Consider the following 22,581-nt stretch of genomic DNA (forward strand, 5'->3'; position numbering starts at 1 on the left):
GAAGAACTAGTCCTCTTCGTTTCACACAGCATTTTTGCGTCGTTCAAACACGGGAAAAAAAAATCAAAGTGATGTTTCTCTATTTTGTAGTCGGGCACTTGTTTCAAGCTTTGTTTAGTGTTGGTCTCTTCCATCCAAAGATTTGAAATTTGAAAGCGAATTGATCTTTTTAACAGTTACTGTAAACTCTATAGAGTTTGGACTGTTATAATCTCTAAGGGGGTGTGAGTTATTTCATTGAACTTTGAAGAATTATAAATCTAAAGGTGAGCAGTGTTTCTTGGAACTTTTTTCAAGTTTCATTTGGTCTCTCGGGTGGATTGTGTATCCTCAATTCTCTATTTCTTCCATGGGAGAGGGGGTTTCTGCAATTTGTTGATATCTGTTCTCTAAATTTCATTCTGATCGATTTTTTTAAAGGCATTTAATTTACCTTCAATTAGGCATTACTCCAACGTGGCCAATTTTCTTGTGATTTTCTCACAAATCTTCGTAGTTTCTATAAATTTGTTTGACACTTTTTTCATTTTAGCGACGAATTGTCATCCAGTTTCCTTGGACGGAGCATGCATGGTAGCTTTTCTTCTCTTCTCAGCCCACACTCGCTGATTCTCCAAACTCGTGTTACTTGTGTTCATCATGAATGATCGGCTTTCAGTTGATCCGTAGACTATCATGTAATATGGTAGCAACTTACAAGTAGATTGTCTTCTGTTTCTGTGATTAAGTGAATTTAACATGTCTATTTTTGTTGTGTGTTCAAAGTGATGGCCGTGGATGAAAATACGTAAATGGTGAATGTGCATGGTGATTTATTTCATCTATATGTCATTTCTTATTGCTTAACGAATTTAAGTCCTTTTTTTGGCCCTTTCATGAAAATTTATTATATTTTTTGATTTGTACGACGTTTACTTATCACAGTTTACATACATTTAGTTATTTAGTTGATGGAGATCGATTAGTTATTTAGCAGACTGCTTCTTACAATCCCTTAAAAGAAGGATTTGGTAGCACAAGTACCCAGTCACACCAAGTTTTTCTCCTACACGATTGTAAATTTATTGGTGGCACATTGGGTTAACTACTTTGATATTTTGTTTTTCAAAACCCAGCCAAAGTAAGCTGATGATCAGGCTGGTTCAGAAGGTCAATAATCTATGTAAATTTATCCTCTTTCCTATACATTGTAGATGGGAGAAAGAAAAAGATAAAATCTCTGAACTTACCAAGTGTCAAAGATCAATGGTCCATTAGTTTTCCCTGTCATTTTAGTTTGACTATCACTGTTGCAATAATGCCCTCCGTCCTTTTCCTGATTTTGTTGTAGATTTGCATATGTGTTGTCTTCCCTTCTTTTCTACATTTTCCTTGGTATTCCTAATTTCATGCTATCATTAGTTTGAGACAGAAGAATGTTGTCGTGATAGTATTGTAGACAGGCCAACAAATAGTCTCAATTTTATCATAGATATTCATACACTCCAGTCACCACAGCAAATAGTGCAATATCTATTTCTAACAACTACAGCAAAGACAATTGATAACCTTTCATCGAGGTTCTAAGTAGAATTATCAAAAAAGAAAAAAATGTATTGAGGAGGGACCTAAAATCTGGGTGTTGACAGGGCCCAAGTTCTTTGCATGTTGCTGCCCATCCTTTTTGATATATTGACCTAGTACTTGGCTGAAGACTAATGTCTCCAGAAATCAAATATAGTTGCTCATTGCCTTTACAAAAAAAAAGTGGTAGACAATTTCTCAATGAAAAACAAAGGTTATAGATATTGTTGCTTTCCTTCCAAACATCTAGGGAAACTGTATTCGTGAACTATGCTTCATGTGTCAAGTTTGTATATGCAGATAGAGTTTGTTGTTGCTGTTCTCTAGCTAGGTCTTGTCGGATTATAATACTGATAGTCTTGTACTATGTGATTATCAGATTGAAAGATAAGGAAAGGGATACACCCTCAAATGCAATGGATCTCATATGTGATTTAAAGTGGAAGATTGATTCAGGAAATGATGACTAGGATACACCACACAGGTAAAGTTTACCATTTTAGAGCTAAGCGTCAGATGGCCCAAAGTGTTGGCCAAGTTGCAAAGTTTAACCACAGGTACGGCAGGCCTGAACAAGAAGAAGCTGGAAAATGATCCTCCAGTGATTGAAACAGCACATCTTCCAACACCGTGTTTTTCTTTGATTTTTTTTTCTAGGTATTTGCTTCAAGCGAACTTTTAAGTGAATTGATTGATGCTGTCATTACATAACAGCTTTATCATTTTGTTAGCCTTCTGTCACGGTCCTCATGTTGAGTGTAGAATAAAAAAGGATCAAGCTTCAGCACTTCAACCATTAACTTTTAGCTGTAAAACAAGAGAGCTTAGTATAGCTAGCAAGGGAAGAAAAATATCCATATCCATACTTATTTGGACAAATCAGGTTTCTGCTCCTGCATAGAAATTGTGTGATATTCATATTTTGGTAAATTAGCTCCTTGGTCTTAAAAAAAGCTATGTTCATGTTCTATAACCTGATTAAAGTTATTATCTTGATTGATAAACTGTGTGGGTGTTCAATTTCATTCGAAGTTTGTGTGGCGCTGCCATCCCTTTCATACATTCCCACCCCCCTTTTTCCTCTCCTTTATTGTCGCCTTCCATTGACTGGCCTTCATGCATCTCTTCTTATCATTTTTTCATTCTCTCCTTTGTCCTTACCTCTTCCTTTTTCTCTTCTCATTTACTTGTCTTCCTCTTCAATCTTTCTGTCGACCTTTTGCTTGTTTTCGTTTCTCTTATTTTTTCCCTATCTCCTTACTGTTCCACCATTGTCTGTTTAATTTTCTGCAATCCCTCTCCTTTTGATTCTTTGGTAGCTGAAGCTGGAGAAGATTCCAGTGAGCTTACATGTCTGTAGTAGTTATTTGGTAAGCATCTGGCAGATCTGATGGGGGAAAAGGCTGGGGTGGAGTAGGGATAGGAAGGAATGGGGGATAAGCAGGAGAATGTAAGAGGAAAGACAGAAGGAGAAAAGAAAAACAGATGACAGGAGAGGAAAAGTTAGAAAGAGAAAAGAAATTGAAAAGAGGGAAGTAGTGGTGTTTGTTTCACAAGGATGGGGGAAGAAGGGAAAGGAAAAAAATCAAATTTTTGACATGATACATATGGTTTAACTGACTGAACCAAATATGCATCTAAGAGGAATATATTTGAAATTACCAGAATTCGTTTAGATCTTTATATTGGTGTAATTTCCATCTAACATTTGCAAAAACAAAGATTTGATATGTATAACTTGTCATATGTTTTTGGACCTAAAATTTAGGTCTGTTTTTGTTTATGGGAAAGACCTTTGGATGTTTAATATGGTAATCTCCAAGCATAATCTTCTTAAATATTTGTTGTCAGTCTCACCTAAATCCTAATCTATCATAGTATTGTTGAAAACATGTCAAGTGAGTCCCAAAGGCATGTCAGTTGGACCTGTTAGGATCATAGTTTTCTGACTTAGACTTGGGCACATGAAAATCCGAGTCAAATCAGCTGAGTCAGATCAGGACTCGGCTATCTGGTGACATGACTCAAGGCGAGTCGGAAGGGATTCGGTCGGAATAGAAGAATCGAGTCCCTGCTATGACTCAGACTCGGCCGGTTCAAAATCTGGATTTGACTTGCCCGAGTCGCTAATCGACTTGATGAGTTGAAAAAACCATGGTTGGGACTAGCAATGGGTTTGCTATTTGGATTATATTTGAAAGGTACCTTCATTTGTTTCTTTTATACAACGGGAAACAAGCATTTTACAGAAATGATTCTAAAACCAATCAACCCAAGAGAGGCTTCTGCTTGTCTTCATCATCTGGAAAGTAGTCCTCTCTGTTCTTCGCCCACAACACAAAATAGAGTCCCATGAACATGAAGCACATTCCGAAAAGGCTGCAGCCAGATCAAATAGTATACTCAGTAAAGAAAAACGGAACAAGGAAAAAACTGGAAGAAGATATGTGAATTGGCTTGCCTTCCCAGAGTGATCCCCTCTCGAAGTGTCAGAGCAGAGATGATGACTGAGCAGACTGTTCCGATCGGACTGAACATGGAGACCAGAACTGGCCCTCTCTTCTTCACCGCCCACGTCTGCAATACAACGCACAGGCCATTCACTGCTCCTCCCTGCGTTTTCAAAATCCACCCATCACCTCTATTTCAACTGAAACTTCTTACAGGATTCATGCCTAGAAGATTCGAATTCACCATGGAAAACAAATGCTACAGATGCAGGAGAGGAGAATCAATTACCGCCAAGGCATAAAAAATTAGAGTTCCCAAAGGCAGGTGATCGGACTTGAACTCCAGTTTTCCTTCCCGGAGTAGCTGAACAAGGGCAGTGAGAACGGCACCCACGAGAGATGTTATCGCACACATGGTTACAGGTGCAGGGAGCTCCTTCAGTGCTGCAGTCTGTGAAAAGAAACAAAGAGAACAATCGATGAATGTTCAAATACGTGTCATGGAGACTCTGAGTCCTTCCTTCAAAGAATTACCAGCTTCTGTTGATTTTTACATCTAGACCTGACTATGGAAGAGGGGATTGATTCCATTGTTTCGTTTCCATTTATTTAAATTTTTTTGAGGCATTCGAGTCTTATCAACTGCAAAAAACATTACTTTGCTATGTGTGGCCTCTTAAATCCAAGTTTGGTGGTATCTAATTGTCAATTTTGAAATGAATGACATTGAATATTCAATTTCTTTTGGTTTATGTATTCATAATCAATGCTAGAGACTTTTTGCTATAAAATTTTCTTGTTTTTATCATTTTCAATGATAAAATGTAGTGGCATTGTTGTAAATAATATCGATAAAGGAAAGAAGAAATTATCATTTATAACCCAATTTAATATTATAAAAAATAGAGAAAATATTGTAAAAATATTGAGAGGTATTAAACAAAAAGAGTTGAAATATAAGAATAACCTTGCCAAGAAGAACCAGTATACCTGTAAGATCATTACAGAGGCTAATAAAACCACAGCAGCAAGGAGATAAATGCAACCCAGAAGCTTGTCTTGTTGAAAACCATTGTCCTGGTGAGGGGAAAGGCTGTGAACCGATGGTAATCTTTGGAAGAAGCTCATCAGTAGGGCACCACCAAGGCACACAATCGTCCCCAAGATTTTAACTCTAGAATATGAACATCTCAGGCTCACTTTCTCAAATCTAAAAAACCAGAAAGAATGGCAGAAAATCATATCAGGGTCATTACTTAATATCGAACTATTTCTGGTTACAAGCTTTTGTCTAAGAATCTCCTGAACTAAATCCTCTAACCTAGTTAATCACCTTCTTCTAAGAAGTTAGTGAGGATAAACAGATCCATTTACACGGTGAAGATGGATCCCATCCCTCCATCCTCAGCAAATCAGAATCTATTATCTTTTCTTTGCCAACTGTGGAGACGAAAGAGACGATACAGAAGCGTATCAGCAACTTCTGTCTGAGTGTCTCTAACGAACAGAAATGGATGACAAGGAAATCAACTGCTCTGTGCTGTGCTTTTCAAAGGTCGGTTTCAAGTACTGGAAAGTTGGCTGTAAAAAGTTAAATTTGCTTACGCAACTCCGATAGGGAAATTGTCGTCGGAGTTGAAATGGAAATTCTTACAACCTGACCTTCTTCTGTTTTGGGGCAGTTCAGAATTCTCCACCAACTTAGTTGGTGCGTCGACTTTAATCAATCACAGTTGATCGAAGTCCATTCGTGAGAGAGAGAGAGAGAGAGAGATACCCGAAGATCCAAGCAAAAGTGAAGATGATTCCAGGAGCAAGGTTGGGCATGGCGGAAGCGATTGCTGGGGAGGTGTTTCTCATTCCCAGTAGCAACAAGGATTGAAAAGCAGTGACTCTACGCAAATTCCATATCAGAAAATCAAAACCCAGTAACCATAAACACAAAATTTAATGTGACCATCGTTCTTGTGGAAGAAAAAAGAAAATAGATATCGGCTTTCCTTACCCGCCAAACGAGATGAACAGTAACTGGGCCAGCAATGTGGGACTGAACCTCCTCGGCCATTTGCTCCTGTTCAGCGACGACCCAAGTTAGAGAGTTTACACAACCCTTGGATCCAACTGAAACTGAACTAAAAAGTAAGAAATTAAAATCGGTTCTTCTCCCAGTTCTTTTCATGACTGTACATTTCTTCTCCACTCACCGCTCGCAAAAGATTGCAAAGGGCGAGAGAAAGACGGCAGAAACCAAGCTTCCGTAAACGATAAAAACGAAAAGACTCAACCCAGTGGCAAGAAGCTTGAAGATGAGCACTCCATACACCGCCAGAACCACCTGAACACCAATGAGCCCCACTACTAAAAGGAACTGCTCGACCATTGCACCGTCAGAGACGCTCACCATCTTCTTCTTTCTCCACACCGAGAAACGGTAATTGCAGGTGAGATGAAAATCGGACCTGTCTCTGTTTGCTTTTGTTAGTTTTCTAAGCTGCTGCTTTTACGCTTCTTTCCTTGGAAGAGAAGTCTAGCGTTGTTTTGTAGCTATGGCGGTAGGGTGTTCGTTGGAAGCCTTGGTTCCTGGCAACGACTCCTTTCGTTGCTTATACGCTCCGTCCATGTTTGCTTTCTGGGAATTCTGGGGCTTACAAGGATCTCCACTCGTTCGACCCAACACACGCCAAGGAAGCAAGGATGAAGGATATTGTAAATACCAGTGTAAGGTATCGATACTGGTTGAATCTCGCCGGCCGAAAGTCCTACTTTTGCAAAATAAAGAAAATTATAAGAATGAAAACCTTTCGCTTTTGATTGATTGAAAGAATCATATTTTCAACCATTTTCGTTGCCGTAGACAGGTATATAAGCTATTTTTATAATTCACACACCGTGAAACCATGGTTGTTATCGGTTATTCTTTTTTCTGAGTAAAATGGGTTTCAATCATAGTCGTGTTTTTGTAGCGCAGTGATGGAGCCGTCAATTAGCAAACAGAAGGTCTGGTAGTTGAAGGCTGAAGAGTTAAAGGTAACGAAGTTGATCAAATCAACTTTAACTGAATCAGGGTGGGCAAACTTGCTGATCCCACATGACCCATTCTACCATTCATTTAGCTTTATATACATATGAAAATATAATGATACTATAATGCACATAACTAGATATATAGGTGACATTAAAGAATGATCAATAATACCCTAATAAATTAATGGATTTTTATATTTTATTTTTTGATATTAAGTAATTAGTAGTGGAATAATATTTTTTTTATCTGACAATAAATTTTTTTTATTTTTTTATTTTTATCATAGGTGGAGATTTTGTTCATGCAGGGACGTATATTATTTTCTAACATGATGAGAAACAACTATAGTTTATAAATTTATAGTGAATTTATAGATTTTATTTGGGTGATTGTAAATTAATAGTGATATTTCATTTAATTTTATTGTGTTTGATTATTGTATGGAGTTTATTCATAATGTTATGCACTCTATGGAGTGTTTAGACTATTTCATGGAGTGCATGGAGTGTATAAACAATTTCATGGAGTGTTTATGGAATGTATATACAATTTTATTGAGTGTTTATGCAGGTATTATGTATATAGATTGTGCCTAATTTTAAGTAGAGGTCATGCCGAATTTTATACAGGTATTATATACATAGATTATGCCCAATTCTAAGTAGAGGTCATGCCCAATCTTATACATGTATTATATATATAGGTTATGTCCCATTTTATGTAAAATGTATGCATAATTTTATATACAATTTATTTGACATATATATTTTTAAAAAATTTAAATGTATGTTGAAGCTCGAGCTCGGCTCGAACTCAGTTAAAATTTTTGGGCTCAAGCTCGATAACAATTTTAGGTTCGAGACTGGGCTCGACTCGAGCTCAAGTTCGAAATATTTAAATCAAGCTCGACTTGAACATAGGCAGGTTCGGGCTCAGCTCGGCTCGATGCCACCCTTACCCACATGTAATACTTGGTATTTAATAATCCCAATTTTTTTGTTACAACACACTTGTCTAGTGTGGTATTATTTACCCATTATATTTTATTTTTTTAAATAATTAAATTTATAATACCAACTATATTTGTTCAAATCAAAGTATCACTACTTTTATTATACAATTTATAAATAATTATATTTATATACTAAAATTATTATATATAAATATATATAAATATGTATAAATATATATAAATATGTATAAATATATATAAATATTTTGAAACATGTCACACAAAATCTGGACCGTCCATCCTCTGAGTCGACCGGTAGGGAAAGGTTTACCTGGGAGGTAACTAGAGTTCAAAAGCAGAGATCCGTTTCGGCTCAACCAGTGAACGGCATCTAGCATTTTCCCGCCATCTCTGCACCGGTTATCTCCCCTGTGCCTTGATCAGCGTATACACTCCATCTTCCTCCTCTTCAAGTCTTGAATGAAATCACAGAAGATGGAGGAGTTTGGGGCTTTCCCTCAATCGAACCCACTTCGTACCTTCACCAAAGTTCGGTTGGAGAAATTTCATGTGTGACGCTAGTTTGGAGATTGCTCTTGGGGAATGGGTCAATTTCATCACGGTTTAGAACCAGAAGTAAGTCAATAGCTACTCTTTCAGCAACCAACTCTTTTCATTTTGGTTTTGATGCATGAATTTCTCGGTTTTAGGTGGTACAGGTGCTATGTATTGCATTCGGTTGCCGAGCGAAAGGCACGCAAAGGGTATCCACTCTGAAAGATTTTATAAAGACCGGTTGCAGATGCTGTTTGTCGTCTCAAATTTAAAACCATTCGATTTAGGTGAATTTTATGCTATGTATGTAGAATTTCTCTTCGGAAACTCTAAAAATCCGTTTTTTTTTCATAGTCTGCATTTGCGGGTTTTTCTAAATTTTTATGACGAACACTGCGATGTTTTCCTGCAGTTATGCTTTTGTCCAAGTGGAACCCAAACATCTAGGGGAAGATGCATTCAAGGCAGCTATTTACGGTGGTCTCATAATAACAGAGCGTAGACGGAGTCCTCTAGCACAACTGCTTTGAACGATAAAAGAAGAAGATAACTATCAGTTAAGAATGTTTAGTGTCACTTGTATGGTTTTAGTACCTACTGGGAACAATGATAGCTACTAAAACCATGATAGAATGTTAGAATGAAAGAATTAATCTTAACATGATTTGATATGCTTTCTATTTTAGAGATGCTAGGAGCCTGAACTGATATGACATAAATTTTTAATTTCTTCTTTGACAAGTGGTTGTACATGTTAACCTTTCATAAATCCTTCTTTTATTTTTTCCTTATCCATGTTGAGATCTCCTCTCATATGTCTGCTATCATGCGTGCCATGCTTTGATTTGCAGATTGATGTAGACAATCCATGCATCATCACGAGTCAAGACGAAAGCAGAAATTTTTTGCATTCAGGAAATGACAAAGAGAAATTCAAGGTGATCTCCTCATTCATCTGAATTTATTGTTTGCTTTTTGCATTATCTGATACATGATAGCTGTTTGGCTTGTTTTGGTTTTTGTTTTATGTTTGTCCTTGTTTTATTCAAGCTCATGAACCAAAGTTAAAGATTCTACATATATTATTGTTTTGGTTCTGATGTCTTCCATCTGGATGTCTAGCTTCTACTTATCGTAGTTTTCTTTGATCATGCAAGTGAATGAATTATTATAAAACATTAAAGATCATGGGTGCTGCAAATGTAATGTTGGATGAGTTAGAGTCTTCAATAAGACCCATTATGAAGGAACCCAAAGAGCTTCAAATTGAAGATTAAAAGCATGGAAAATTTCATGTTGATTTGTGCTTGTCCAATCTGTCCGTGGGACAATGAAGGGAAACTACAGTCTCTTGATGGAAGGATATTAGGAATGAAAAGACATCGACATGGCTGGAAGGAGTTCCAAATAGGTAATGGGTATCTTCTGGAGACATTGATTGCGAGACCTGAAGGGTCTCTTTTGATTATAGAGAAGAAACATTAACTCAATGTACATATCTCACTGGAAGTGAAGGTTTTTATATAAGTGGAGTAAAAGTGTCATTGTTGATGGCTTACAAAGAAGAGGATATTGTTATTGTAAAGGTGGAAAATTAAGGAGAAAAAGAGAGAAGAAGAGAGAGAAAGAAGAGCACGAGAGAGGAAAAGAGTGCACAGAATTCTGCATTTGTTGAGGGAGTCAGAAAATCGATCCCACTAAGTCATAATGGGAAAAAAGTATGTAGATGCCCCTTTAACCTAAATTTACCATATCTCTCTACTTACACCTCAGAATTGACCGGAACTAGAACTATAGGGCATATACATTAAGTAACACTTACTCCTAAGGTTAGAGGGACAATCTGATATATGAAAAATGACCACAATACTCTTAGCAGCTATAAGTGTAGAAATAGATTATCACTAAGTACCATCTAGAGGATGGTGTGGATTGCAATTCCTTTACAAAAGATTACTCTTGGGCAAGGAGAATCTTCCCTATTTTGAGCAATCGATAACATTAACGATTCACCTTGTTTAATTGCCACTAAGTTGGAAATGTCTTAATGTTCTTCAGAAGCTTCTGAGTAGCAACTACCTGGCCTAGAGGCCATGGTTGTGGTTTTCTGTGACCTTTAAGGCATCTCTCCATGACCATCTAGCCTAAGGTTACTGCAGGTTCTATCAGTAAATCGGTTTGAGAATCCCAGTGGGAAAGGCTTCCAACCAACAACCTTGGGGACTGGAAGGGTACACCAATGAAAAGCTGAAAATACTTAGTTTTTGAATCACTGAAAATCGTTGTTTTGAAGAAGTGTGTGGTATAGAATGAGCTATGCAGGAAAGCTACAAGAAAGCATGAACTATATGTCCACTCAGTGAGGTTGAAGCCCTAGGAGGTTGATCTGGAACCACTGCATAGAAACTGACTGCTGAATTAACTTTCCTTAAGAAAAGGCTCGATGGTGAGGCTCAGAGGATAGCATGCAGAGAATCTCCCTTTGGGAATTATTGAAGTCTTTTGAAGGTTTTATCTAAATCATGTCATTTATTTGCGGACATCCCAAATCTATTGAGGATCTTTGAATGATAAGAAAGAGAATAAGATCAAAATGAAGCGACAAAACTATGATGCCCTCCCATGACAAGTTTGACTGTGTTGGATTTACAGAAGTTTTAGAGCAATTTTTTTTTCTTTGATGTATTTTTCTGTAATTTTTTAATGGTACTTTTTTAATGTGGGCATGTCAGAGGCACTCGATTTACAATGGGCCAAATTCCAAAGAAATGCCAGCCTTCTGAAACACCAGTTGACGTGGCAGTAAGTGCTCTACTCTAATATCAAACTGCAAAAGTAGTCAAAATGTGTATATTTTGGTTCTTGTTCGGCCTGCTATGAATGATCCTGAGTCTTTTAACTCTTTTTACCTCCTGGTTTTGACACATGGCTCACATGCCTGACATCATTCTGTCAAAACGAATCAGATTTGATGATTACTTGAGAAAGAAAGGGATCAGTGGCCTCATCATAGTTGATTATGAACAGAAGGCCCTCCAGATGGAGGTGATAAACTTATTTCCTATTTTAACCATGGTGGGGATGTTCGTATCTGTTTTTATTGTTTTATTACTATTATTTTGATATTAGATAATTGGAAATTTCATCAAGGGAGAAAATTCAAACAGGGTAGAATTGGATGTAATGGAGTCATCACCAACATGTTGATTAGTTTATTTAGAAATCATTTATCCGTGATACTAGAGGACTCTCAGGTGCTTCATTGATCTCTGGGCTTGACCATGCTTTTGTTTTAATTGAATTAGGGTCTGCTTAGTGGTAATGAGATCCTAATTGCTTCTTCCTTTCTAGGACTCATTGCTGTGCATTGGCGCTTCATGAAATGGCAGCATTGTATGAGCCATGGATGAGTTTGATGTGTTCATGGGTATGCTGCTTGTGTGATTTTGCTAGTTTTAGCTTTTTACAGAGGGCCGAGGGCTGAATGGTAATGAAGAGTATCTACTTCAGTTCCTTATTGTCTTTCGCCTTCATATTTCAGGATTCAGTGAGCTGGAAGATCAACTTAGACACCCTTATCGATTTTGCAGTTGCACAAGGATCACGGTGGATTTTTATAACTCAATATGATATCAGGTATAAATGGCCTGCATGCTTAGTGTAGAGCCTCCAAATCATTGCTTTAAAAACTGGACCAGCCATGGAACTGGTGACTTGACCAATTCAAGTTCATACTGGCTCAACTATGTTACATCAAACTGGAAGGGTGTCTAAAAGAAATATACATATTAGTTAACTATTCAACAAGAATTCCCAGTTTTTTAAAGAGGTGAATAAGAAATCCAAGTAACAGAAAGAAAGAAAATGTCTAAAATCATCTTGACAGGATGAAAGAAGAGAAGGGAGAAACTGGAAACGGGCTAAAGAGGTGAATAAGAAATCCAACAGAAGAAAGAAAAGGTCTTTTGAGCAGGGAAAAGGATTTAGGAATTTGGGAATAAGGGAGCGAAGATTCAGAGTGGAGACAATGAGGAGAAAGACTTCCCTCCTCGTGGTGTTTATACTGTCCTTTTCCATTCAGATTTTTAATCTTAAAGGCTTCATCAGGCTGCATGATCTTACCCAAAAAAAAAAAAAAAACTGTAGAATTTGAAATTATGAGAAAAATGGTGGAAACTGAAGGAAATTCCGTGTGGAACGAAATTCCTAGTATCTTGAATATAAACAGTTCTATAATGAGATGATAAATGAATTCAGAATTTGAAATTATGGGAAAATTTTATGAAAAAATCTAAATGTGAAGATAAGACAGCTTCACATTGCGGGGGCAGGGGAGAATTAAAAAAAAAAAAAAGGAAGCTTCTGTACTCAACCCAATATTTTGCTTTTTGATAAAAAAAAATTACAAAGTAGACAGCCAGAGACGGATCGGAGCCTGACGATGATCATCATTCATCACTACAATCCATCTTGGTGTCCATTTATTGCAAAGACCATTAAGGAACTCGAAGAAACCGAAACAGATCAATCCGTAGGCTCAAAAGTTGACAGAGGATATGTAGATTGCACCTGGCTTCCATTCCGCCGGAATCACTTCCACGGCGACAATGGTCTTGTGAGACTTCCCTGACGGCGACAATGGTCCTGTGAGACTTCCCTGGCTGCAGCGGATAGCCAGAGTCGAGTCACCACAGAGCACCCCATGAAGGTTGCATGGAGACCCATTTATCCGAGTCCGACGCCTCTCGAAGCTCCACGGCGGCCAGATCTCCGTCTCCGTTCGCGTACTCGATCGTCACTGCAAAGTAGCAAGGATTGGAGCCCGCGTCGACATCGAAAGCCATGTTGTCGCCGGAGTACTTGCATGCCACTCTGCGACTCCATCCCAGTTCTTCAGTACATAACTCGTAAACTGTGATTTTTTCATAGATTTTTAGCTGAGTTTAAACTCAAGTTCAGAGTTTACCGTACTTGTTGGCGTGAGCTGTCCAAGCGTCTTTTCAGACGAGGCATGATCGGAGACAACGAATTTGTATAAATATGATGTATTCGAACGAAATTAACTTATTTTGGGAAATACACCCAGAGATTTTATCAAGGTATTGTGATATTTCGGGTACGACGCAGGGTTTAGGGAATGGACGCGGAGCCGGAGGCGGCGTCGAGATCTGTTGCGGTGGAGAATCAGAGACTTCACAGGAGGTTGCACCGCCGGGCGGCGGAGCCTGGATCTGGACTGGTCGGAGATGCTACGAGATGCCGGAAGGATCCAACCGGTACGTCCGGAACCCCGATGATTACCTGGACGCAGCAGGATACGAAGTGTTTCTGCAGAATATGGCTGAGAACGACGGTGGGTCGTGGCGGAGGGCTCCACCGGCGGCGAGATCCGCCGTGGCGGCGCTTCCGACAATAGAGATCGAAGAGGGCGAGAATTCCGTCTGCGCGATCTGCAAAGAAGGCAGAGAGCGAGACCTCTCCAGAGAAGAAAATTTGATTCGGGAAGAAAATCCCGAAATCAGAGGAGACTGCGAGAGAGAAAAGAAATTTGAGAGAGGGAGAGAGAGAGACCCTCCAGAGAAGAAAATTTGAAAGAAATTTGAGAGAGGGAGAGAGCGAGACCTTTCCAGAGAAGAAAATTTCGGAACGATCCAGAAAATCAGATCACCTCACAAGAAGACGAAGAATTTAGGCAATGGACGTGATTTCCAGGCCGAGGACATCGAATCTCAATCCCAACGCTCCTCTGTTCGTGCCGTGGACCAAATCCATTACAGCGTCGGCGTCGGGGAAGAAGATGTATTGCTGTTGTCTCTGTTCGGCTGACGGGGAAGACGACCCACCGTCGCCGGAGACCGACTCTGCACCCGAGAGAAAAAAAAAAACGTCTGCTCCATGGTTTCCGCGGGAGGACGATGACGCCGAAGTATGCAAGTTGCCGTTTCTGGACGGTTTCCTCCGAGAGTCCTTCGGCGCCGATGAAAAACAAAAAAACTACTGCTGATTGGTTTCCATCGGAGGACCACGATACCGAGATTACGTTCTGCAGGCTGTTCGCCGCACAGGGAAGATGACCCACTCCGACGACAATCCGTTTTCTTTGTTCGGCTGACGCTTGGTATGAGACAAAATATCTGTACGCACCAACGTGACGGGGAGTATCAGCGTGAGCTATCTGAAGGTGTGATTTAAGGGGGAAACACTGAATTTGTATAAATATGTTGTATTCAATTGAATGAAATTAACTTGTTTTGGGAAATACCTTATCCCGTTTTTTAACAGTACTATATCTGCAACTGTCCAGCCCTGCAAAGTTGATCAGCTTGCTGTAAACGGCCATGGCTACGAAGTCAGTCCCGCTACGATCGAAATGAGCGGATTCAGAGACACACCCGAGGCATTCGTATGTGATCACCACCGTCACGGCTTTCCCAGAGCCTGTAGCATTGCTTACGCATCTCACCTGGTAACAGATCCCACACCCCAAGCCTGCATTGAATAAAGAAGAGCCGCCGGTTGAAATAATGGAGGTTTCTCCACTGCGTCTCTGTAACCGCACCCTCCACCTGAAACTATTGATGCGATACCATGAGCAAGTCACAAGAAGAAATAAGCTTTGCTCGTCTAATGAAGAGTATGCATACTATTGGCTCTAATATGATATTAAGCTTGGGTTTAGTTAAAAGAAATTAATCTAAATGAGATTATTAAGTAGCAGTAACACTCACATCTAAATTAAACCGAGTATAATGGAGACTAATAAACAAATTTCACTAACTCTGATACCATGTTAAAGGTTAATTAGACCTGATGAACTCTTAAGATCAATGTGAAGCTATTCCAACACAAATTAGTATACTATATCAGCTTCCATATCGAGTAGTTCATACATTTAGTTATAAAATTAGAATTCGAATGTAAAGTTGGGTCAAGGTTCATCCCAAAATGACTAACCAACCTAGAAAACCTATTTCACAACTAATAAACTCAAAATCTTTAGTACCTACTCTCGTACTAATGTGAAGTTGGGTTATAATCTCATCTCAAAATGATTAACCAACTTAGAAAATCTCTTTCCCAAAGAGGTAGTGTTACCATTACTGCCCGCACCATTGGAGCTTCCATACCAAGTAGCTTCGGCAGGTTGCCAGTCGGATTGGGCAACCAAGACTCGTCAACTGGAAAGACATGGGAGAGAGAACAGACTTGAGGAGAACGAAGGAAGAGAGCAATGAGAGAGCAATCATTTAACAAGAAATCCATGGTGGATGTATCGATGGGTCTCTGCCTAAATGATTTTAGCTTCTAATTTCGTGTGTTTATCGAGTTCTATCGAGATAAGAAGTCACACGGTATTTCGTTTGGTTCTTACCTTGATAATTACTCAAGCTTATGATGGGAGCTGGCCTACCTTAGGCTCAAATCATTAATCGCCTCCTTTTCTACCCATTTTTGTTTTAATTTGACTTCTAATTAATGTTCAATTCAAGCTCCTGTTGGGTTCTGAAGAAATTTCTGGTTTTGACGAAGAAAAGAGAGTGACCAGCAATCATCCAATCCCATCTTAATATCGTGCTCCTGCCTAACTCAATATTATTTTAATCAATTCCGATAAACCCCCGTTCGGAAAATCCCTGATATTTCCATTTTCAGTTAGGGTAGGAATGTGAGGTAGATGCCCTGAAACGTTTACTTCAATTGGCAAAGGCAGATAACAAAATGCTAACGAAACTGTAAATTAGAAGAAATGTTTACAGACTCCCTGCTGCTGCAGAAGACGAAAACAGATTATTCTAATTTCATGCTGTCGAAGGTGATGAAGTTGTCCAAAAACAGCTTGGACTGATCACATGTTGTTACAGAAGTTCTGAGATTTGATATGAAACTGGTTAATTTCTTCATGTTATTGGAAATCTTCATGCGTTCTTCTTAGAAGTTAACGAATGATCGGTAGGTGGCTCCGGGCTTCCAGCCGGCCGGAATCACATTCCTTACAACGATGGTCTCGAGAGACTTGAGAGACGTGAGCCGGATGGAGAAGGGAGCTTGCAGCACTGAACCCGAATTGAGCCTCCAGTCGGCACCCCAGGACTGTTGCAGGGACATCCACTCTTCTGAGTTGGATTGTGTACCCGACTCCTGACGGAGATCCACTGCTGCGAGGTCGCCGTCTCCGTCTTCGTACTCGACGACGACTGCAAAGTAGTATGGGTTGGAGCCAGGGTCGACATGGAAGGCCAGGCGCACTGGGTAATTGCAAGCAACTCTGCGAAACAAGCGGCAGTGAGCTGATTCAAGTGTAAAAGAAACACGTTTTCTGCTGTTTCAGAAAAAAAAAATAAAAAAAAATCCACCGTTTGTGTTGTATTTGCAGCACTCCAGCGTTGCGCAGTTGATCGGCCCTGCCCGGAATCGCCATGGCTCCAAAGGCAGTCCCGCTCAGATCGAAGTGAACTGATTCAGACACACAACCGGGGCATTCATCTGCGATCACCACTGTCACGGGCTTCCCTGAACATGCGGCATTGCCGGTGCATCTCACCTGCAACTCAAAACCGAAGCGTTATAGACCCCAGTGAACTTCGGAAGAGATTTTTTTGCTTGGTATATGATGATCTTTACCTGATAACACCTTCCGCATCCTTTTCCTGAGCTGAACAAAGACGGACCTCCAGCAGATATCATGGCGGAGAAAGGAGGCTGCTCCACTGCACTTCCATACCCACAAGCTCCACCTACATACCCACAACAGTAAGTACATCATGTGACAGGATTTCATTTACTTGAAAGGGTTTGAAACAGCTCAGGCTCCATGTGAACAGAAAATCAACCTTATACGTGTACTTATATTAATTCCGAAGACTAAACCTTTTGTCTACAATAGACACATAGAAACCTAAGCATTACCGTCACTGCCGGCTCCATTGGGGCTCCCGTACCAGGTGGCTCCGGCTGGCAGCCAGTTAAATTGGACACCGGAGGAGTTATATTTTCTGGGATTTCGTTTTGGGGGTAACAGATTTCTGGGATTTCGTTTTGGAGGTGGCAGTCTTCTGTGATTGAAGCAGCTGCATGGGTGCAGAAGCAGAGCACAAAGAAAGAGGATGGCAACAAAAGAGAACAGAGATCGTGAAAGAGAAGCAGCCATCATTTCTGCTACTCAAATTGAAGAACTAACTCGATTGATCAGATGATGAAGCAAGAGGGAAAAACTCTCAGGTATTTATAAAGGAAAGGCGAGGGCATATGACCCGAGACGAGGAACTGCAACTTCTGATTCACGTTGTAACAGTACCTTTCATGAACAATGAATGATTTACTAAAAGGATAACATCTGCCGTAAATATTTTTCTTGTCTCTGTTTCCGGCTCCTGCTTGTAACATCCATCCTGAACTGCAGCATCAGAATGCATTTAGTAGCCTTCATGCGCTCAATGCCTTAGGACAAGTACTAATCAACTCTCATATTAAGAATTGAAATTTGAAGTGTTCAGTTCCTTATAATGTTTGACTAAAATCACCAATCGATAAGATGACATGACAGAAAACTGCTTAAATTAAGGCATAGTTGCAGGAAAGAAAGGAGACATACAAATTCCTGACAGGCAGACCCACTTTTTCAAGACGAAGCCATCGCTTATCAGTAATCAAATTCGAAAGAGGAACCAGAGACTAGCATTGGTCTTCTACTCGAATTTTTTATTTTCTGCATGGTGGAAGATTAACGACCCAGAAAACAGAACCTCCATTAACGCAGCCGTTGATGGAGGTTATTGGCAGTTGAAACGAAGTCTTGGAAAATCTAAGATCAATCGTTTTCCCAGTGCTGTGGTCTAACATATCCCCATGAATTTTGGCTGTGATTGAGGATTACCCGTCCAAAGTCTTTGATCGACGCTTTTGGATTCTGAGCTGAAATTCTTACTAGACGTCTTATTTTCCTCCGCTGCCGTTGACTTTTAAATAACTTTTTGTCAATCCGGATTGGTTTTCCGATTTGTTGAGTCGCGTGGCGATTAGGCCAGGTAGACTCAGAACAAGCCGGGTAGAACAGTAGAATGCCCTCCTCCTTGCGGGTTTGGATTTCAAGTTGGAAAACCATGGTTTTGCTAATTTACACCGCGAAATTTGCATGTATGTTGGGATGGGCAAAGCCAATTTAGCCATTATTCCCCAACTCGTCTAATATTATGTTAAATTGGGTCCAACGTTTGTCTTTGGTCTATGAGCCTTAAGCCCATCTTCCATATCTCTTGGATATATGGGTCTTCCTTGGTCTTATGGGTTTAGGCCCATATTCTACCACTCTATCTCAAACTGGGGATGAGAGAAGATCATGAACTCTCAACTTGTTGTAAATGATGTATAAGATCTTCTCGTATAAAATGGTGTGTGAAGTTGGGTTTAAGGCCCATCTCACAATGACTAGCCAACTTAAGAATCTATTTCCCAACTAATAAACTGAAGATCTTTGTACTCACTAATCATTCTAGGATAGGTCTTAGACCCTTCACACAGCGCCTCTTCCCTTTTTGCTTTTGCCAACCCTCCTAATAGGATCACATATGCTAGAAATATGGTAGTATCCTCTGTTGTTGAGACCACTACGAAACTTGTAAAAAATCTCATATCCTCACTGGCAAACCCCTCCTCATGTTTCCTGTGTCAAAACCTCTTCTCCGGTCTTTAGGGGGTCATCACCACCTCCATGGATGGGGGATCATCCCTCCCTGGTACATCCTGCTCTTAATAACATAATATTAGTCCCCTAGTCTGGCTATCAGACTCGAAAGTCTTTCAGGTGTTCAAGTCGGTTTCTGACTCCAAGTAAAAAACTAGGTGCAAGATCTATTCCAATGTTACAATTCTAGATTTGGTTCTAGCTTATAAAGAGGTCCCCTTTGTCACAAGGGCTCCCACCCTCCTCTGAATGTGTTCCTTTTAGCATACAAACTGAGACATAGAAAGCAAGAAGAGCTTCCCATACCCCCCATTTCTTTGCTAGAATAGGGGGTGTGGGATGTCTTCCTCTTCCCACTAAGATCACTTTTTTTGCAGCAAATTGGAAATGTTTGAGGGAGGGGAAGGTCCCTTCTCTTTGTTAGATATTGACTTGAATCACATTAGATAATGAACTGAACCACACTTTTACAATTGATTAAGGGTGATATTTATACAATTTAGAATAGAAAATATAAGTTTTACATGAGAATTACAACATGGTATAAATTAATGGAATTTTATCCGACAACTGAAAGGATTATACTAATCCCTTAGCATTCCCCCTCAAGATAGGCCTCTGTTAGAGAGGCCAATCTTATCTCGTAGCAACATAAATTGTGAACTTGACATTGGCTATGTAAGGAGATTTGTTTCGAGGATTCTTGGAAGCAAAAACACGGGAAGAGCAGTGGCACTGGTAGTAGCTGAGTCGAATGAAATTGAAAAGAGCGCATCGTTTGGTGAAGAGATGTGGAAGAGCAATTGTTATTTTTTTTTTATTTGCACGTGCGAAATTCCCCTTTAGGGTTTCAATTAATCCAGGTAATTAATCGAAGCTCAACGAGAGATGCAAACAGGGCAGGGGATCTACCAGTTGACGACGACAACGACAATGACTTAGTTGAGTTTGTCTGCAAGAATGAAGCTTGAGAGGATTACAGTTGGCACAAGACAGACACAAGGTGTTTGCTAGCGACATAGAGCATCAATGACGACGACCATAGATGGCAATGGCGACGACAAAGGCTAAAGATTGTGGAAGAGGAGACAATGGCAGCGAAATAAATGTTCGAAAATGGAGTTGACAACAACGACATCGCTGCAAATTCAGTGAGGGTCAGGAAGGTTGAGAAGGCTACTGCTGCAATCGGCAGTTCCATAGAATGAACGACAGAGAGTCAGAATCGGAAGGCGAAGACAAAGTTAATAGTAGAGGGAATGAGGCCGATATGCTCTGGAAGGTAGCGACGACGACGTCAAGTGACTAGAAGCTTGGGAGAAGAAGGAGAAGTCGTGGCGACAACAATGTCGACATCGAGCAACGATGACGATTGACCACAGTGGAGGTAACAACAAAGGTTGGAGATGGTGGAGGTGACAATGTGATTGGCTGGTGGGCGGTAAGGGATGAATGGGGGAGTATGTTTTTCTTTTTTTCTTTGAGAATGTCAAATTGGGGAGAATGGGAACCGGGAAAGCAAAAGAAGAAAATGATGTGGAGAAAGAAATGGAATTTTTGGTTTATGTAGGAGAGGCCAAGGGCAGTTGGTGTTCATTGCCAGTGGTTCAACATGAATTATTGGAGGGCATTGCTAAGAGGGAGTGACGAGCGGACAGGCAGAGGACGGAAAAAAATTGGAGGATGGTAGATGCAGAAGATCGAACTGCTCTTATGCTTTGATACCATGTTAGATATTGAACTGAAACATATTAGAGAATTAACTGAATCACACCTTTACAATTGATTAAGGGTGGTATTTATATAATTTAAAATAAAAAAATAAGTTTTATATGAGAAGATAATTACAATAAGGGATAAATACAATAGAATCTTATCCAATAATTGAAGGGATATATACAATCACTTGTTACTCATCCCTCCTCAAACTTGATTTCCATGTCAAAATAAGAGGCAAGGGTTGTCATCCCCCCTCTCAGGCAGACCAATACTCTCTTACTTTATTTAAAATAATTTTTAAAAATAATAATTAAAAAGAATAAAAAACTTAAATCTTATCGTTTATTCTTTCTCATGTTTCACATTAACATATTAAATACAGATTATGAGACTGTAATGAGATATGTATCAAGAGTGGAAAAAATCCCTGGTACGTTATCTTTTGATGATTGAGAAGATACATATAAGCCAAAACACAGTGATAAGCAGCTCATCAGAATAGACTTTGCTAACTCAGGAGCACAATCGTGGCCCATTCATGCTGGGGAAAGCAAAACATGCAACGGATTCCATCCTCTACTCTTTGACAATCCATTACATAAGCAGCTGGAATTGCTTTTCAGGCAACAGAGATCACCGTAAATTCTTCATCTCCCATTGCATCACCTGCTTCTCTGCAACTTCTTTTCACTCGAATGCATTAACAAATCTCAAACTAGCTTGAAGAAGAAGCCTTTGGAGCTTCCCGAGTGAATTCTGTGTAGAAGGTCTCGTCAAGTGATGTGACCCATTATTCAAGTCCCTTGTTCCCATTACCAATGACAAAGGAGACTCATCTCTCTTATTGCCATGGGGACTTCCTCTTCCTCCCATTTTGTTATCTTTATGCACTCGATATTCAAATTTTACACAGAGATTGATTATCTTTTGATGTGAATTCACCGATGATTAGCGCCAAAAGCGTCCCTTCTCGCCCGCCCACCAGAGCTGCGACAAGACGACGAATCAACGCCTTTTCCGTCCCACAGCCCCCGAGAGACACAAGGAGAGAGGCGGCGCTGGGGCGCCCAGGCCTGCTTCGGTGGTCGGTGGAGGCATGCGTCACGGGCACGGCCGCCCCCCTCCCTCCACGCGTACTGTTGCTGGTTCTTCCTTCCCTGACTTCTCTGCTTCAGTCTTTGCCACCTTTTCTCGCGTCTTCCTCGCCACGTTACTTTGGCCTCTTCTGTTCTTCTGTAGCTATTTAATTGGCAACGTAGCTAACCACCGCGGATCGGCTACGGATACCTCATGAAACTGGTCGTACCTTTTGATTGAGAAGATGGGTTTTTCGATCGCTGTGAGAACCCACTGCTGATTACTTCAATTAAGCATTCCTTAAAGATCGTTAGAGACGGATTATATTCACTTAAATTTCTGTCATCATCCGAATCTACAGACTTTGGAACAGCTTGATGAGCAAATCATAATTAAGCAACCAGGTTGAAATGGAGAAGGAAAAAAATCTCTTCTCTAACTAGGTTTTAGGAGCAGTTATTTGCAAAGAAGTTGGTGGCTATTCGACGGTAGATTTCTGGACATGGCGACGAGTTTCTCGACCAGGAAATCAATGGAAAAATAGGGTCAATTTGAGCAT

The 22,581-nt window shown here is 40.0% G+C and overlaps 2 protein-coding genes and 1 pseudogene across 2 annotated transcripts; all 3 read right to left on the bottom strand.

Annotated features, from left to right (window-relative positions):
* Positions 1-3,742: 3,742 nt before the first annotated feature.
* On the bottom strand, positions 3,743-6,559 carry LOC137934391 (WAT1-related protein At5g47470-like). The gene is made up of 7 exons (XM_068778680.1): positions 6,218-6,559; positions 6,019-6,084; positions 5,791-5,907; positions 5,004-5,223; positions 4,303-4,464; positions 4,025-4,176; positions 3,743-3,942 (listed from the first exon to the last, which is right to left on the bottom strand). The coding sequence occupies exons 1-7, from the start codon at positions 6,415-6,417 to the stop codon at positions 3,831-3,833; spliced, it is 1,029 nt and encodes a 342-aa protein (XP_068634781.1). The 5' UTR covers positions 6,418-6,559; the 3' UTR covers positions 3,743-3,830.
* A 6,365-nt stretch (positions 6,560-12,924) lies between these two features.
* Positions 12,925-15,995, bottom strand: LOC137934296 (putative expansin-B2; annotated as a pseudogene).
* A 479-nt stretch (positions 15,996-16,474) lies between these two features.
* LOC137935023 (expansin-B15-like) lies at positions 16,475-17,693 on the bottom strand. Its single transcript, XM_068779647.1, has 4 exons — positions 17,453-17,693; positions 17,168-17,280; positions 16,900-17,093; positions 16,475-16,811 (listed from the first exon to the last, which is right to left on the bottom strand). Exons 1-4 carry the CDS (start codon positions 17,691-17,693, stop codon positions 16,475-16,477), a joined length of 885 nt encoding a protein of 294 aa, XP_068635748.1.
* Between the last annotated feature and the right edge of the window lie 4,888 nt (positions 17,694-22,581).

The sequence above is a fragment of the Aristolochia californica genome, unplaced genomic scaffold (genome assembly GCF_029961685.1).
Source record: "Aristolochia californica isolate CCGP_79_NKW_82.1479 unplaced genomic scaffold, dmAriCali1.0.hap1 SCAF_6, whole genome shotgun sequence".
Taxonomy (NCBI): Eukaryota; Viridiplantae; Streptophyta; class Magnoliopsida; order Piperales; family Aristolochiaceae; genus Aristolochia; species Aristolochia californica.